This window comes from Thermothelomyces heterothallicus (assembly GCF_042370625.1).
Source record: "Thermothelomyces heterothallicus CBS 202.75 unplaced genomic scaffold P884_scaffold_3, whole genome shotgun sequence".
Classification (NCBI taxonomy): domain Eukaryota; kingdom Fungi; phylum Ascomycota; class Sordariomycetes; order Sordariales; family Chaetomiaceae; genus Thermothelomyces; species Thermothelomyces heterothallicus.
Window position 1 is genome coordinate 1,157,474 of NW_027192564.1, and position 16,820 is coordinate 1,174,293.

General features: G+C 57.4%; 5 protein-coding genes across 5 annotated transcripts; 2 read left to right on the forward strand and 3 right to left on the reverse strand.

Moving 5' to 3' along the window:
- Positions 1–284: 284 nt before the first annotated feature.
- On the forward strand, positions 285–3,677 carry P884DRAFT_275216 (glycoside hydrolase family 31 protein; the record flags this gene model as incomplete). The annotated part of the gene is made up of 8 exons (XM_069442819.1): positions 285–788; positions 837–951; positions 1,012–1,493; positions 1,557–1,782; positions 1,829–1,920; positions 2,002–2,031; positions 2,083–3,324; positions 3,432–3,677. The coding sequence occupies 8 exons, from the start codon at positions 285–287 to the stop codon at positions 3,675–3,677; spliced, it is 2,937 nt and encodes a 978-aa protein (XP_069300691.1).
- A 242-nt stretch (positions 3,678–3,919) lies between these two features.
- Positions 3,920–5,271, reverse strand: P884DRAFT_327440 (uncharacterized protein). The gene is made up of 2 exons (XM_069445542.1): positions 4,983–5,271; positions 3,920–4,881 (listed from the first exon to the last, which is right to left on the reverse strand). Exons 1-2 carry the CDS (start codon positions 5,242–5,244, stop codon positions 4,151–4,153), a joined length of 993 nt encoding a protein of 330 aa, XP_069300692.1. The 5' UTR covers positions 5,245–5,271; the 3' UTR covers positions 3,920–4,150.
- Positions 5,272–5,712: 441 nt separating this feature from the next.
- On the reverse strand, positions 5,713–7,368 carry P884DRAFT_237313 (uncharacterized protein; the record flags this gene model as incomplete). Its single annotated transcript, XM_069440030.1, has 3 exons — positions 5,713–6,994; positions 7,068–7,220; positions 7,317–7,368. The coding sequence occupies 3 exons, from the start codon at positions 7,366–7,368 to the stop codon at positions 6,054–6,056; spliced, it is 1,146 nt and encodes a 381-aa protein (XP_069300693.1). The 3' UTR covers positions 5,713–6,053.
- A 453-nt stretch (positions 7,369–7,821) lies between these two features.
- P884DRAFT_267263 (FRG1-like family-domain-containing protein) lies at positions 7,822–8,751 on the forward strand (the record flags this gene model as incomplete). Its single annotated transcript, XM_069442091.1, has 2 exons — positions 7,822–8,216; positions 8,313–8,751. The coding sequence occupies 2 exons, from the start codon at positions 7,822–7,824 to the stop codon at positions 8,749–8,751; spliced, it is 834 nt and encodes a 277-aa protein (XP_069300694.1).
- Positions 8,752–10,363: 1,612 nt separating this feature from the next.
- On the reverse strand, positions 10,364–12,421 carry P884DRAFT_192933 (uncharacterized protein; the record flags this gene model as incomplete). The annotated part of the gene is made up of 3 exons (XM_069437718.1): positions 10,364–12,064; positions 12,144–12,300; positions 12,366–12,421. The coding sequence occupies 3 exons, from the start codon at positions 12,419–12,421 to the stop codon at positions 10,364–10,366; spliced, it is 1,914 nt and encodes a 637-aa protein (XP_069300695.1).
- Positions 12,422–16,820: the final 4,399 nt, after the last annotated feature.

Here is a 16,820-nt window from a genome sequence, read left to right on the forward strand (position 1 = left end):
TTGCGACGGCCCTAGCTGAGGCAACAAGCAAATGCGGCTCTCGGACCCAGCAAGCGTTTTCGCTGCGTGCCCAGTCTCCATCATGCTCCGAACCTGCTGCAAGGTTGTCTCTGCCGCATTGGACAAGATACCTAGCGGACGCCGGCCATTCTGGGCCACAGCTATATGTACTACTCATCGTTCTTCCGTTGTCTCTCTTTTTTGGTCTCACATGCGCCTTTCGGAACCGTTCTGGCCCGTCACGATCCGGTCACTCCAACAAAGCGAAGCTTTTTCCACCAGTTATGGCTTTTCTTGCCTCGGCATCTCTCCTTCTTCTCGCTGGCCTCTATCTGCGCACGACTTCGAGTGTTCAAATCTCTGAACCGCCTAGCCAAGTCGCTGGTCATCCTCCCGTGTTCACACTCCCCCCTTCGGCTGACCGGGGCAAAAACATCCTCCCCAACATCAAGGACCCCAAGGCCATCGACCCTCAGACAGTATGTCCGGGTTACAAGGCATCCAACCTGCAAGACACCAAGGACGGCTTCACCGCGGATCTTGACCTTGCCGGCCCGGCATGCAATGTTTATGGAACTGACGTCGAGCATTTGGCTTTGTCTGTCGAGTTCCAGGGCGATGATCGGGTTCACGTCGAAATCCGGCCGCGTTACGTTACCCCTGGGAATGAAACTTGGTTTCTTCTTCCGGAGGGGCTGGTCCCAAGGCCATCGGCGAGGCAGGCGTATACTCCTGGCCCAAACGACCTGACCGTTTCATGGTCTAACGATCCAAGCTTCTCCTTTACCGTAAAGCGTGGGGCAATCGGCGACACCCTCTTTTCCACCGAATGAAAGAGACTCGTATACGAGGACCAGTTCATTGAGTTCATCTCCACACTCCCCGAAGACTACAACCTTTATGGTCTCGGCGAGGTCATTCACGGATTCCGCCTGGGAAACAATCTCACTAGTAAGGCGGCTACACAACACACAAATGATTAGGAAAGCCGTTTCGGTTAACTGGCCACAGGGACTCTTTTCGCCGCCGACGTTGCCGACACAATTGATGCCAACATCTACGGTAGCCACCCGGTCTACCTTGACACGAGATACTTCACAGTTGACGAGTCAGGCAAGCTTACTTATGTCGCCAATGCAAAGGACATGGCTGCGAAGTATGTGTCGTATACGCATGGCGTATTCCTCCGGAACGCCCATGCCCAGGAGATTCTTTTGCAATCGTCCGGCATCACATGGAGGACGACGGGGGGGAGCATCGACCTGTACTTCTATGGTGGCCCAAAGGCCGAGGACGTGATAAGGTCGTACCAGCAGTCGACAACCGGACTGCCAGCCATGCAGCAGTACTGGACGCTTGGTTTCCATCAGTGTCGCTGGGGTTATGACAGCTGGGCGGTGCTACAGGAGGTGGTCGACAACTTTGCCAAGTTTGAGATTCCCGTGGAAACCGTCTGGAGTGAGTGTCACTCGTCTGCCCCAAAGATGGGAAGAGTAACGCTGAGCTGACATGTGGGAGGCGACATCGACTATATGAAGCAATACCGCGACTTTGAGAACGACCCCGTGCGGTTCGGCTACGAGGAAGGGGCTCGGTTCCTGGCCCAGCTTCACGCAAATCACCAACACTACGTTCCCATAGTGGACTCCGCCATATACGCCCCTAATCCCGAGAATCCCGGAGATGCGTATCCTCCATACGATCGCGGAGTTGAAGCGAACGCATTCATGATGAATCCCGATGGGTCCATCTACTACGGCGCCGTGTGGCCCGGCTATACTGGTTTGTTCCCCGGAATCTCAAGCCGGGAGGCGCTAACACGACGTAGTATTCCCTGACTGGGTGGGCGCTGTTCTGAACGGTAGTGGCGCTATTGACTGGTGGATCGACGAGCTTTCCCGGTGGTCTGAGAAGGTTGCTGTACGTTGCGGCCGGCCGGCATCTCTGAATTCGTATTCGAAGCATCATGGACATGCCGTGGGCGGTAGCTGACCGGCACAGTTTGATGGATTATGGATCGACATGTCGGAAGTAAGTGTGCTAACTATTGGTACGGGAGTCCTCGTCCACTAATAGGCATAGGTTGCCTCCTTTTGTGTTGGCAGCTGCGGCACCGGTAACTTGACGCTGAACCCGGTCCACCCCCCATTCGGACTTCCGGGAGAGGCTGGAAATCTTGTCTGGCAATACCCTGAAGGCTTCGAGCTCACCAATTCATCGGAAGCTGTTTCGGCGTCGTCTGCTCTCAGTAAGCAAGAGGCTGCTTCCCCGACGACGGCGAGCCCGACGTCCGACTTTTACCGCACCACGCCTACTCCGGGAGTGCGCAACGTGGATTGGCCGCCCTATGCCATCAACAACATCCACGGCGACTTGGCGGTCCATGCTGTCAGCCCAAACGCTACACATCATGGCGGCTACCTCGAGTACGACTTTCACAACATGTTCGGACACCAGATTCTCAACGCCACCTATCGTGCCCTGCTCAAAATACACGAGGGCAAGCGGCCCTTTATCATAGGGCGCAGCACCTTCGCCGGGTCTGGCAAATGGGCCGGGCACTGGGGAGGCGACAACGCGGCGCTGTGGGCATACATGTACTTTGGCATCCCACAGGCGCTGTCCTTCTCGCTCTTTGGCGTGCCCATGTTTGGTGTCGACACGTGCGGGTTCGGCGGCAACAGCAATCAAGAACTGTGCGCCCGCTGGATGCAGCTCAGCGCCTTCTTCCCCTTCTACCGCAACCATAACATCCTGGGCGCTATCCCGCAGGAACCCTATGTCTGGGCCAGCGTCATCGACGCCACAAAAACCGCCATGCGCATCCGTTACGCCTTGCTGCCGTACCTGTACACGCTCATGGCTCGCGCCAGCCTCGAGGGGAGCACCGTCATGCGCGCGCTGGCGTGGGAGTTCCCCGACGAGCCGTGGCTGGCCGACGCCGATCGGCAGTTCATGCTCGGCAAAGCCATCATGGTGACTCCCTGCCTGGAACAAGGCGCCACCACCGTGAGGGGCGTGTTTCCCGGCGTCGGAGACGGCGGCAAGAAGACCGTCTGGTACGACTGGTACACGGGGAAGGCGGTAACGGACGAGATCAAACCGGGACAGAACGTCACCATCGAGGCGCCACTTGGTCACATCCCTGTCTACTTGCGCGGTGGCAGTGTGGTTCCTGTTCAGGAACCCGGGATGACGACGACGGAGAGCCGGAGAAACCCGTGGGGTCTGCTTGTGGCCCTTGATCGGGAGGGTTTCGCGGAGGGAGAGCTTTATCTTGACGATGGTGAGAGCTTAGAGTCGGCGGCTGTGACTTGGGTACAAGTAAGTCTCCTCCCCCCCCCTTTTTTTTTTTTTCTTCTTCTCTACCCGCATGAGGACGATGGGTGGAAAACTGGAGTGAGTGGCTGCTAACATTCAGTCGTCTTTAGTTCACTGCCACAAATACATCCATCATCGCCGTTCCTCAAGGCAACTACGTCGACAAAAACACGTTTGGCAACGCCACCGTCATGGGCTTGGCTAAGGGCCCCGTGCGGATGTGGCTGAACAGGCGCGTGCTCGACCATGCGAACTGGCAGTATGACCAGGATAGGGCAGTGCTGTTGCTGTATGGGTTGAATCACCTGTTCCCCCAGGGTGCGTGGGCGGATAGATGGGTGATTAACTGGGAGTAAGGATGGAGTGGCTAGGGTCAGGGTTGGGTTTAGGCTCGTTTGCATTTTTGGCGTTTGGCTTGTCTGGTTAACCTGAATGTTGACGGGATATTGGAAATGTGTGATGTATCAGAGGAAAGGGCGTGCAAGTTCCGGGCGTTGGGCTGGAAATGGGTGAGCGATGTCGACGGGCGTTGGCGGTTGGCCAGACATATGATGAATACGAATAGTGCGGCATGTTATTTAAAAACGATTATGTTTCCCCTCCTTTCTTTCTTTCTTTCTTTTTCTTTTCTTTTTCTTTTTTTTTCTTTTTTTTTAAACATTAATAACGCAGGTCCCTCCAAGCAAAGCCATGCCGCATCTATTTTAACATTCTCTCTTCCCAGAAACGGAACATGGTCATTGGCACATCTATCCAACCATCGACCCGGATGATACATTCTATAAATCCCCAAATACCATTCCGCCGCCCAGACCGGACCGGACCAGTTCTAATCCCGTTTCCTGTCGACCCTCTCGAACACTCTCCTTCCAGCAGCAGAGCTCGAACCGTGGCTCCAACCTTCCTCGTCCGAATCGGCAGCCGCGCCGCCGCTCTCCATCAACCGGATGCTCGACTCCTTATCCCTGTTCTTGGCGCGGTCCCTCCTGCTCGCTCCCAGCCTCCTGCCTCTCGTGTTGGCCCTCCCCATGACGTTGCCGACCCCGATGCGGCGCAGCTGCCTGTTCCAGCAGAAGGTGCCGACGATCATGAAGGTGGCGAAGCCGAAGATGAGGGGGAGGGCGATGTAGAGCACCTCGTCGTCGGCCGGGGTGGGCGTGTGGACGGGCTTCTTGCGCCTCTTGGGCTTGTTCTGCAGCGTGATGGTGGGGCCCGAGTACCACCGGGCCGACGGGCTGTCCGGGGCCAGCGCGGCGATGCGCAGAGTGATGTTGGCCACCTTGAGGCCGTGGCTCTTGAGGAGGGACTGGTCGAGGTGCCACTGGTAGAAGCCCCAGGCGGCCGAGATGGCGTCCGAGCTGAAGGCTTCCACCACCTGCCCATGCGGACGATGCGGGGCCGTTTCGGACGACGGGGGAAGCTCGGGGTCCGAAGCCTCCTCGTCGGAATCGGCGGCGGCGGCGGCGGGCTCGGACACCACCACTGGAGGGACGTTGGCGTAGATGCCGACGATCCTGAGGGTGGTGTTCTGGTTGGGGAAGAAGGACGTGTCCCAGGTTACTGATTCCGAGATGCCCTGGTTAATGACCTGCCCCGGTAACCGCGAGGAAACACAACTTTGGGAAAAAAAAACAAAACAAAACCAAAAAAAGGGTGCCCACCATAATGTGTTGACCCCGGATAGTAGACGTCGTTGTGCTTGGGAAGGCAGAACGGCTTAAAGGGGCCGTCGGTGTTGCTGCAGGTGACAAACGCATCGCTGCCGTCTTCGTTGGTGGGCACCGGCGGCGGCGGCGGCGCGGCGTCCGTCACGCTCGTGGTCGCATCGGTGCCAGCAGCGGCACTCTCGGGCGCCGGCGCAGCTGATGCGCTTACTAGGAGAATCAGCCATGCGGCTGGCAGAACCAATCTGGAGGCGAGCATGGTGGTGCGGATGGCTCGGCAGAGCCGTCGAGGTCAAGAGGGGAAATTATTCTATGTACAATCGGATGGGGGATACCAAGATTGCTACGCAGCGAAGGAGCAATTGGTTCATTTAAGGTTTGTGGAAAACTGGATCGTGATGATTCGGGCTCCGAAGGACTGATTTAATTATACTGTGTACAATGAGAGAAGTTCAAGGAGTGGACAGTCGAAACAGAATCGACCCAACGACGTCAAGTGTTCGCCCTCGAGCGGTAATTTTTGGATGCCGAGCAGCGCCCATTTAACTAACTGTCGCGTGCAAGGGAACCCCCCCCCCCCGCGCAACATGACATATCGCGCAGAACAAACCGCGCTAAGACCGAGCCGGTGGATCCTGGCCTCGCCGCCAGATCCAAGCAGCCGCATGCCTTCCTTCGGTGCTTCCGGGGCTCGCCCAAGGCAGCTCGCCCCCAAATCGTTAATAATAGGCATACCACCGAGTACATACATACATACAGGGGTACGGATAGACTACTCCGTATCCCGCATCCGTACTTTACTGAGCTCTCTTGATCGTGCCTAGGCAATATGTACCTATTCATCATTTCTTCATTGCTCCTTTGGCTGCGAACTTTTTTTTAAAAAAAAAACACCTACCCATTCTTTTGTATTGCCATTGATTCGAACAGGAATTTGGGAACTTGTAAAGAACCGCGAGCAACACTTTCCAACCCCGCAAGGTGCCGTCAGTGGCAGAGCCGCAAAACAAAACGAACAATGATTCTGGGTGTGAATTTGCACTATTCGCAATTCCTTGTTTCAAGTTTTCATGAAACAGTATTCTTCGCAACGATGCCCCTGGCAAATTCCCCAAAGGTAATGTGCTGCTCCATGTCCACTTCCTCGCCCAGGTTCGGCTGAGTGAACACGGCGAGCGTGTTGCGGGCGATCCGGCCGTCGCAGAGGGCAGCCCTCGCGCCCCTGACAAAGTGCGGCACCGCCTTGAACTTGCCGCCCGTGATGCGCTCGAGGGCCTCGCCCGTCTGGAAGGCGATGCAGTCGCGCGGGATCTTGACGTGCACCGTCCGGCCGGTGCGCGACTTGATGTACAAGCCGGCGGCCGGGTCGGGCGACGAGTCCAGCTCGGGGAGCGGGGCGAGGTGCGACACGCCGGGCGAGGCGGGCTCGACCTCGGGCACGGCCACCAGCGGGCTCGACTTGGACTCGTCGACGAACATGGCCGAGGTCAGGCCGGTCAGACAGCCGTGGTCGAGGTGGGTTGCGCACCAGTCGTCCTCGTCCGGATCGTTGTTGTTGGCGACCTCGTCCGACACGGACACGGGGGCCGGCTCCTTGGAGGGGTCCTCGGGGAAGTAGTGCAGCAGACGGGCCTTGGTGGTGGTCGAGGTGCTCACGACGCGCTCCAGGTAGCCGCTCGGGTAGCCAGGAATCTCCTTCTGGGCGAACCTGTCGCAGGCCCTGGCCACGAGGACGGCCACGTCGATGATCAGCCGGCAAAGGTTCTCGAAGGTCTCCTTGAACCCGGGAAGGGTATCTTCACCGGGCCAGATGTTGGGCGAGAGGTACTCGGGGAAGTTGTCCGGGTTGAACTGCTCCGTGGGCACGGCACACGACAGCTTGGGGTCGACGTAGAAGGCACAGTTTGCGTAGAAAGAGCCCTTCAATGTGTCGACCTGGCCGTTCTTGAGCGTCTCCTTGCCGAGGGACCAACCGGTCAGATACTTTGCCTTCTCGTTCTCGAGCTTGTCTGGCGAGTGGACGTTAGCGCAGCCAGCAGCACAGCGTTCGGCTTTTGGCGGCAACACGATTGTGAAACGCACCGAGCTCTGACTTGGGCAGATTTCCCAGGTAAGACGAGTACGACAGCAGGTGGTGCCTCAAACTGGAAAACTCGGGCGGCACATCCTTGACGACCAGAATCCCCAGCGAGTCGGGCCCGAAGGCCTCATAGAGGGTTTCTGACGACACGGTGCCTGGAGGTTCCGGACAGAGAGCCCTTTGTTAGCGACGCCAACTTACAAGTACACAACGGCAAAAAACGCCCCACGCGGCGTGCAGTGGCCGCATACCGTCCTTGAGGTCTTGCAACGACACCGTTACAGCTTTTGCAATAGGAGCCATGGCCAAACAGGCTATCACCAGAGGATTTAGCAATTTTGGCGGTACAGACCAGGGGAGAGGGAGAGGAAGGAAGCTGGAAGGAGCTTGTTTTTGTGTTCAACCGATCACTTCTGCTGCCCCTCCAAACTGTGGGGCGGCCGCCAAGCTTTACGGGGCGATACTCCGTATGACCTGCTGAAGAGGGCAGGTGGGTGATCGCAGTGGACCAAACGCCCGGGCCCAAAGTGCTCGGGGCCGACCGATGGGAAGCTCGACTCTTATCAATAACGACGATAACGAACCATCCAACGAATTGACGATGACGGCGAGTTAACGAATAGTCAGTACTTTGTAAACTGGAACTCGAGTGATTGACGAGACGCCGCCAACCGCAGACACACACGCCCACACCTAGTTATACGGATTACACACACATACAGCGCAACAGCTCAACAATTCCAACAACGCATCAGCATGGTTAAGCCACTCACGTTCAAAGGCGACAAAAAGCCGAAAAAGAGGAAGCGCACCGACGGCGGCGAGGGCGCAGGCAAGACGGGAGACGGCACTTCAGAGCGACAGGTCAAGGCGGCCAAACAAGACGACGCCGATGCCGAGCCTTCAGAAGACGACAGCTGGGTGTCGGCCGATGCTGTGAGCGACATCTCGGGCCCCATCATGATCGTACTACCGAGTGAGCCGCCCACCGCTCTGGCTTGCGACGCCACCGGCAAGGTCTTCGCCATGCCCATCGAGAACATTATCGACGGCAACCCGCTGAGCGCCGAGCCCCACGACGTGCGCCAGGTCTGGGTCGCCAACCGGATCGTGGGCACCGAGCACTACCGCTTCAAGGGGCACCACGGGAAGTACGCGTGATCGCTGCCCACCCCCCTCCTTTTTGTGCTCTCTCTAGCCCCTCGCACCGCCCGGGTCATTTGCTGACAGGAAAAACACCATCCAAGATACCTCAGCTGCGACAGGATCGGCCTCCTGACCGCCACCGCCGACGCCATCTCCCCGCTCGAGACCTTCTCCATCCTCCCGACCGCCGACACGCCCGGGACGTTCCAGATCCAGACCCTGCGCGACACCTTCCTGACGATCCGCCCGTCGCGGTCGGCAAAAGCCAGCGCGCCGCCCGAGGTGCGCGGCGACGAGACCGAGATCACGTTCAACACGACGCTGCGCGTGCGCATGCAGGCGCGCTTCAAGCCGCGCGTCAAGGCGTCGCGCGAGGAGAAGGCGCGCGAGAGGATCAGCCGGCGCGAGCTGGAGGAGGCCGCCGGCCGGCGGTTGGAGGAGCACGAGATCAAGATGCTCAAGAAGGCCCGGAGGGAGGGGAACTACCACGAGACCTTGTTGGATATCAAGGTCAAGACCAAGCACGACAAGTTCGGGTGAAGCAGGGAAGGGAGACGGATGGATGGCGGTTTCAGAAGTTTTCTTCTGTTTGCGGACGAAGTGGGGGGCTATATAACTATCGTTGAGAAAGAGTAGCAATACGTGTAATGAATGATGATACCCTCTGGGGAGAGGAGCAGCACAGTCTTTCTTGGGGAAACAACAACAACTTTTCCTGGTGAAACCTGTATCGATCAGAGCGCCAGATAAGATGATGCGTACCCCACCCCATCACTTCGATAAGCTCGGGTGTCCTCTCCAATATATACACTAGTGTTGGGTACTCCATCCCGTCGTGCCTACCCTATCGCCTAGGGCAACCATCCATTCATACTAAGCTCGGGTCCCAGTTTCGCGCCTTTCTTCCCGCCCTCCTTTCCCCCACACCACAGAAGCGGCCGCCGCAATTTATTTCCCAAGAGTAGAAACGCAGAGCCGCCCGGCCCTCCCCACTCGCCCGCCCGACATCCCAGCCCTACAACTAGTTACTACACTAACACCGTATGACACGAAAACATCTGCAAGAACACTACATACATACGTACCTTACCTAATACACCCACGAAACCCCCCTCCTACGCTTCGCTCCAAATTGTATGCATGTACACGAGCATTGCCTCCTACCGCCCTCACTGTCTCAGCTTCAGCGTACTGTGCCCACCTACTACTACACTAGCCGCTCGTATGTGTGTGTGTGTGCAGTACCAGTGCCACAGTAGCACCGTAACAATGACACTTGCCGACCCCTCCACCCCCCCCCCCCCCCCCCCGGCCCCCCCGGGCCCGCGCCCCCCCGGGGGGCCCCCCCCCCCCCCCCCCCCCCCCCCCCCCCCCAACCCCCCCCCCCCCCCCCCCCCCCCCCCCCCCCCCCGGGCGGCCCGGAGAGCCGGGTCAGCACGGAGGGCTCCTCCTGCCTCTCTCTCTTCGCACCTGTCCGCAGCGGACCGGCTTCCGGACCCTCAGCCCTACGAGTCTCGCAGCGGAACTCTTTACTTGGAGGCGCATCCACCTCCGCAGAGGTGCTGCGAGGTTTGGGTTTTTCTCGTCTTTTCTTCGCTTCTTCTCTCGCATGCCCGGGAGGCAGGCATCTGATCATGAATCATCTGCATCGCCAGAGACAATTCAGCTAGAAGTGTTCGGATCATGGGCAGCTGTCACTTGTGTGTAAAACCTTGCTAACTATTTTGACGCCTGCCCATTCGCCGCCGCCTTCTCAAACTTTACCGCGCCCATGTTCTTGCGCGTGTCACTCCCCTCACAGAGATGCCCTCAAACAAGACGCCAGTCCAAATCTCAATCCAGGTCATTCCCAGCCTCGTTCATTCATTGCCTATCCTCGCGACCTTTTCAAACTCTTCGATCAACGCCGATCCCAACGCCGTTACGAAACAAATAACCTCCCCCCCCCTTTCACCCCCAAAAAAATGACGGAACCCACTGATCCGGACCCCATCCCTAGAAGAAGTAGGAAAAGCTATACTGAGAAGGAAAACAAGGGGGATATCCTCAATATGGTACATGTCGGAAGAATACCAACGAATAAACCGGAGACCAAAAAAAAACGAGAGAAGAGGTAACGAACAGAGGAAAAAAAAAAGTGTTGGTAGCTCTCTCAGTGATCAACCTTTACTCTCTTGAGATCAGCGCCCAACGCCTCACCGGATGGCTCGTGATCCGCGCCATTCCCGCTAGGCTCCGGGCTCTTCCTCTTGAGCGGGGGTAGATCCTCCCGCAGGAAGGACGGGCCCATCCCGGCGACGGGCGTGGACCACGTCAGCGGGCTCAGGGTGTTGTGCTCGTTACCCTTCATGCCCCATTCTGCGTAGAAAGGGTTGGGGCTCGGCATGAGACCGTCTCCGAGGAAGCGAGACGGCAGGGAAGAGACGGGCGTCTCAATGGTCTGATGCGGAGGCGGCCGGGCAAATGGGTTGGGAGGGCCGGTGGCACCTGCCGAGAGTAGGGTTGCGGAGGCCGAAGGGGAGGGGGGCGGCAGGACGACGCCTGACGAATGCGAATCCGTAGGTCGTCGCGAGGGCTGCGACGTAATGTCGGTCGCGGTCGTGCCCCGCGGGGAAGCCGACCCGTTTGTAGCGCTGCCTCCGTCTGACTCGTCCGGGATTCGCACCTTCAACTGCGGCCGCGGGTTGCTGCCGCCGACGCGGAGGCTGTTGGACCGCGAGGGAGGGGTGAAGACGGTCTCCGGAATTGTCCCCAGCGACCCATTCCGCTTGATCTGAGGTTGTTGTGGTTGCGTGTTTACGCGGGGCAGCGACGGTGGCGAGCTCGGATTGCTGCCTTTCGACGCACTGCCCGCGTCTATCGACTGTGATCTGCTAGACGGTGGTGCTTCTGATTTGACCTCGGGACGGCTAAACGCGGCTAGATGCTGCTGAAGGATCGACTTGTTCTCGTCAATCGGAGTGAAAATGCTCCCTCCCTTGCGCGGCGGCTGCTTTTTAACGTTGGTGTTCAGGAGGAGGGGTTGACGCGCTCTCTCCACTAGATCCTGCTTCGGCTTCGGCTCCGCGGGCGCGGGCGCGTGCGCGTGCGCGGGCTCCGTGGCGGGCGATTCCTGGGTTGGAACATAAATGTGGGGGACTTCTTGCTGTTGGTTCGGGGGAGGGGGCGGCAGGTGTTGCTGAGGCGGACTCTGAATGGGGTGGGCTTGTGCCTGCGCCGGCGGCGACATGTGCGGAACGGGCTGGGGAGGCAGCTGAGCGGGAGGCTGCGGCGGGGACACGGAATGGCGTCCGGGCTGTTGACCCTGCGGTGGCTGATGAGGGAAAGCCGCAGGTCCCGACGCTCTTCGCTGTTCGTCCACGTACGGCTGCATCTGGTGCGGATGCGGCTGTTGCTGCGGGTAGGGATATTGCGGGTGAGGTTGCGGCAACCCGTGAGGCATGTTTTGTGGCATGTTGTGGGGGTTCTGGGCGTTGTACATGGCCGTCTGCGGCATGTAAGACCGGGAGAAGCCGTTCACAGCACCCGGTTGCGACCCGGGAGGACCAACTGGTTGGCCGACCATGTTCGGCCCCATTCGGTGAATGTCGTTGCGCGACGAGGGCCGGGACGCCATCTGGGGTTGCGGAGTGTGGCTGCGGGGCCCAAACACGCCATTGGGGATCGGCGGCGATGCCGAAGCCGTGTGATTTCGGATGACGGGGAACTGGGGCTGAGTTTGGAATTGAGGAGGGTACATCTGAGGATCCACGCCCTCGCCTTGCGGCGGGCTGCCGTTTTCGTCATCGTCGTCATCGTCGTCGGCTCCGCCGTTGAAATCAGCCGGGATCTTGTACTCATTGGGCTCACCGTGCTGTCGCGATGCCGTGTTAGTCTTTTGTGTCTGTGTGTGTGTGGATGTGTGGAATCGGGCCACGGGTTGAACTGCTTACCAAGGTCCACCGCTGGAGCATCTCGCGCATGTCCCGAGACGAAAACTGGTGCAGCTTCTTGTTGTTGCCGAAGATGACGACGGCCACGTCGACGGAGCAGAGCACTGACAGCTCATAGGCCTTCTTGAAGAGGCCGCCTTTCCTCTTCAGAAAGGTGCTGATCACAAGCGGACAGGGTTAGCGGTGGGCGGCGCGGATTCGGGGTTGCAAAGAGCGCCTTACACAGAGCGGTTCCTCTCATCTTTGATGGGCTTGATATCAATCTTCCTGCGACCCATCGTGACGACGGTGCCACGGCCGAAGCGTCGGCGACACTAAGGCTTTGTGTGCTTGGATTCCGGCAACGTGAGCTCTGAACTCCCGATCAGAGGACAGCGTGATGGGCTTGTCCACACCCAGAAATGGGCGTCGGGGATGGCGACAACAACGTTCTGCACGACAGCGCAGCTGCTCGAGACGGGACTAGTGGTCTCCCCGGGGGGGGGAGGGGAGTCTGCTTGGTGCTGGTGCTGGAGGCTTGCGTTGCCACTTCAAACACCAGACCTTCACGGAACGCGACAAATGGCGAGATCGGGGTCGCGGCCTTCCTTTTTGTGTATTGCGAGCAGAGAGCGACCGTGAATCTCGACGAGCGACGTCCGGTTTTCCAGTTCGCTACAAGGGTAGCCAAAAGATACTCGGGTACCTGAGGCGACGCTTGTGCAGCGGTTCGACGTCGAGACTGGATCTGGTGATGCTAATAATAGATCCGCAGAAGTTCAGAGGGACAAGAGACATGAGGTGTGCAGGCCGGCAGGTGGGCAGAGAGAGTGGGCGGTGGGAGGGAAAAGGCAAGACCCCGGGGGGGACCCTCAGCATGGGGACCCGCTGCAACATGGGGCAGAAAAAAGCCGGAAAGCCACGAGTCAGGCTTGGCAGACCCACCAAGCAGTGTACACTAGTGTAGGTTGGGTTGGGAGGGAGAAGCCGAAACATGGCTGCGATTGGCTGGATGCGGGTCTTTCACGCAGGCCCTCGAAATGAGAATCCTCTAGCCAATCCGTGCTCCGTAAGTTAAGTTACTCGGTACACAAAATGAGGTTGCTTCGAACTTGCTCCGGGCGTCGGGTGGCTGGGTCGAAGGGGGTGGGAGGGCGGTGATTGTCAACTACCGAAAATTTTGTAACTAACGTATATTAGCGATTGACGACTTTGGAATATAACCGGGTAGTACGGAGCTATGACCGTATGTATGCCTTTCTAAGACAACTTCTACACCAGGCTAGGTTGTCTTGCCGTGCGAAATTCGAAGCACTAAATGGGGAAGCCACTGTTGTCAATTGCTACACAATTGACAATCGCATCGCGCGAGGGAAAATCGCGCCATCAAGAACCGGAGTCGTACATTGTATGTGAGCATTCCTTGATGATAGCAGACTGTCACCGGAGGCGGAGGAAGTAGGTGTCTGTTCATGCAAATTCAGGTCGTTTTATTAGTGCAGTGCTCCGCAGTGTAATGCTAGTGCTCGCGTGGGGAGCAAATTGAGCTCAGACATATTGTGTATATACTGCACTGCACAATCGATCCGCATCTAACTAGACCAGACCAGGATTTCCGAGATGGGCCCCGGAACAATAAAAAGTTGTACTTGAACGACTGCCATCGAGCGGCAAGATGTTTCGGGGACTTGGAGCCTCAGCCACGGCTGCATCTCGGACCGGGGACGCGCCGGATTGCGGTCTGAGAAGGTGTGGCTGTGATGATCGCCCGCCTCCACAGCGCAACAGCTCTGCTCGGCCAAAGCCTCTAGCTGCCCACTTGCGTGCAGTTTACCTTCTGCAAGGACAATTTTACCACACTATTTGCGGATTTCAAGTTGCGCATCGCATGCAACTGTTTGTCAGAAGGGGGGGGGGGGGGGAAGCATGACATGCATGGAAGAGACGGGGTCTATTTCGTTACCCCTGGCCGAATAACCAGCATTTCTCGGGGTGAGCGAGTTCCGAGTGCCAAGACGAGCTCGGAAGATTCCATCGCAACATCGGTTCGCGAAGCCAGGGGCTAACTAAGACGACAAGTCCACAAACGGAAACGCGTTCGAGGTTGCACCGCGTCCACCATCAACAACCAGACACTTCATGATGCGGTCAGTTCGTCGTCACTTCTTGCACACGCTCCCGCGGTCGGATCCCTGCCGCAGAGAGCTTCTCGACCGGAGATGTGGGCAAAGCCTCGGTGGAGTCATTCCAGCTGAAGACCCGCCGAGAGGAACGATTGGACCGGCGGCTGGTGGGGTTTGACTCATGCCGAGTGCTGGTTGGTCCAAGACGCCGGAATGGGAGCCCACCTAGCCACACATTTGGCGGCTGTAAGCGCCGAGAGGGCTAAATGGCTGCGATTGGGCAAAATGTGCAAATTTGCCCGCTTTGGTCTCGCACTGCGGGTTGTTGCGCACACCAAATGCAAAGCTACACAGTAGTTACTATTTTTAGCTATTTTTAGCACAATCACTTGCATCTCTTCTTTCTTGTGTTTCTCGAGACCCTTCGGCAACATGGAACCTTTGGTCATCCCGAACGTCGCCCGTCCGATCTTGTTCCTTCCGTGTACTGTGGTACTGACGACCAAAATCAGTTTAGACAGTTCCCATGCCGATTAAGGGCCAAGATTCATGCGTTGCTGGTCGCACTGCAGCCGATGTTTTTTTTCCACTGTTGGATCATCTGACTTGCGCCCACATCCTAACCCAGCAACCCTTCACTAATCCGTACATAGAACCAACCATCTCGACGAGCTTTCTGCCGTCAGTCAGTTGTTCTTGTCGACACCCGCTTCTGCTTATTCTGTTCCTGCTAGCAGTCGACCTCTTCGCCCGAATACATGTTTACCCGAAGCGTGTGTTTTAAATTAAATATCGCGGTGTTGGTTGGGCGGCATTGATTTAGCAAGGAGCCATGCCATGTAGTGGTCAGACACCAAGTGCTGATATACATTGTCATGGTAATACCGGAGGTTTGCTCGTCCTGAGCTACTCCGTCATAGAACGCTCACTTCAGGAAGTTCAGGTCACACACATCGCTGTTCATTCATCAACTAGTCTTTCTATAACTACCCCTGGCCCAGCTGCCGCCGGTTACCACCCACCGGTTACCACCCACACGTTCTAGGACTGATGAATTATCACTCCCCCCTCCTGTTCCCAACTTAGATCACGAAGATGACGACTCTGCATAATGAATAGGGCAACCAAGATGGCAAGATGGCAGGATGGCAGGGGATAACAATTGCAAGCGCCGGGACGTACGAAGTACAGTACGTCTCGAAGTGCCATCCCGCATGCAGCCGCATGGCACAACTCCCACAGACCAACCCGGCCCCGGCCCCGGCCCCAAAACAACACACACCTGACCGGGACCCCCGTCACACTCAACCGTCCAACGGTAAACCCGCCAGATCGGGCGGACCATATGGCCCGGCCAACGGTGGCCTCGCCGCACTTATGCCGGATGGCCCGACGACTGACGAACGGGCCATGGACAGGACCTACAAGGGGTGGACATAGGGCAGGGGAACTATACACAGACACAGCCGCGTAGTGTTGCAGATGTTGACAGATTTCTTCATGTGCAAGTCATCCATGATCGGCAATAACCATAACCAGGCTCTTGAGGTGTATTGCTTCCTCGTTCTTTCTTTTTGGTAACCCATACAAAGCATGCATGCCCCAGAACCGTTGGAGAAATTCCCCACATAACCACCAGGCCCCGAGTCGCGTTTCTCCCAGTCGATCCTTGCCATCCATACGTGGGCGAACAAGATCCTGCCATCCCATCCCGTGTATGCCCATCGAACGCCTGTGCCGAGACCCCAGAAGAGAAGAAGGCGGGCATAGAACAACAAATGTAGGGCCAATGACAATATCCCAATGTCATTGCCGCCATTCCCCATAACCCTTCTCAATGTCCATTAACCGTAGCATAAGCCACTTCGTCACCCACAAAACTCCCAGATACTTTCGACCAAACGCCTCACTCTCGAAAAACCCACTCGAGTCATTGCTTGGCATCGCATCGCGGATCGACAGACGGAGCCGATGGGACCCTGTCTCCCCTTTCTCGATGCCGGTTGCCGTTGCTCCAAACCCAACTGTGAACCATCCGCTAACACATAGCACCAATTCGACACTGCCTGAGCAAGATGCACCAGCCCGCCAGCTGCTGTTATAGAAGCTCAGCCAAGGTTGACAAAGCTCGCAGCAACTGGAGCATTGGTGGAGCCCAAGCTGGCCGTATCGTCCGGGTTCTGGTTGCGCGGTTGCGAGCCGTTGAGGAGTGGGCAGAGTCTTTTTGATATCGAGTGTCAGCAGAACGGTTTTGGTGAACATGGCCCCATTGTGGAACGGAATAGAACAAGGAATGAGCGAGAAAAGAAAGAGCAGAAGAATAGAGCCTGGCTCGGAGGACAACTGATCCTCTCTCTCTCTCTCTCTCTCTCTCTCTCTCTCTCTCTCTCTCTCTCTCTCTCTCTCTCTCTCTAGGCTGGTAGTCCTCCCCCGTGAGCTCCTGAAACCCGCGCGAAGTAACTGGCTCCGACTCCGAGGCGCACTGAGCCTCCTCATTAACTAGCCTTGGTTGTTTCCTCCGGTAACGCGGTTCTGTCTACGCGAGAAAGAATGGGTCTGGCTCAGAGGTCAAAGG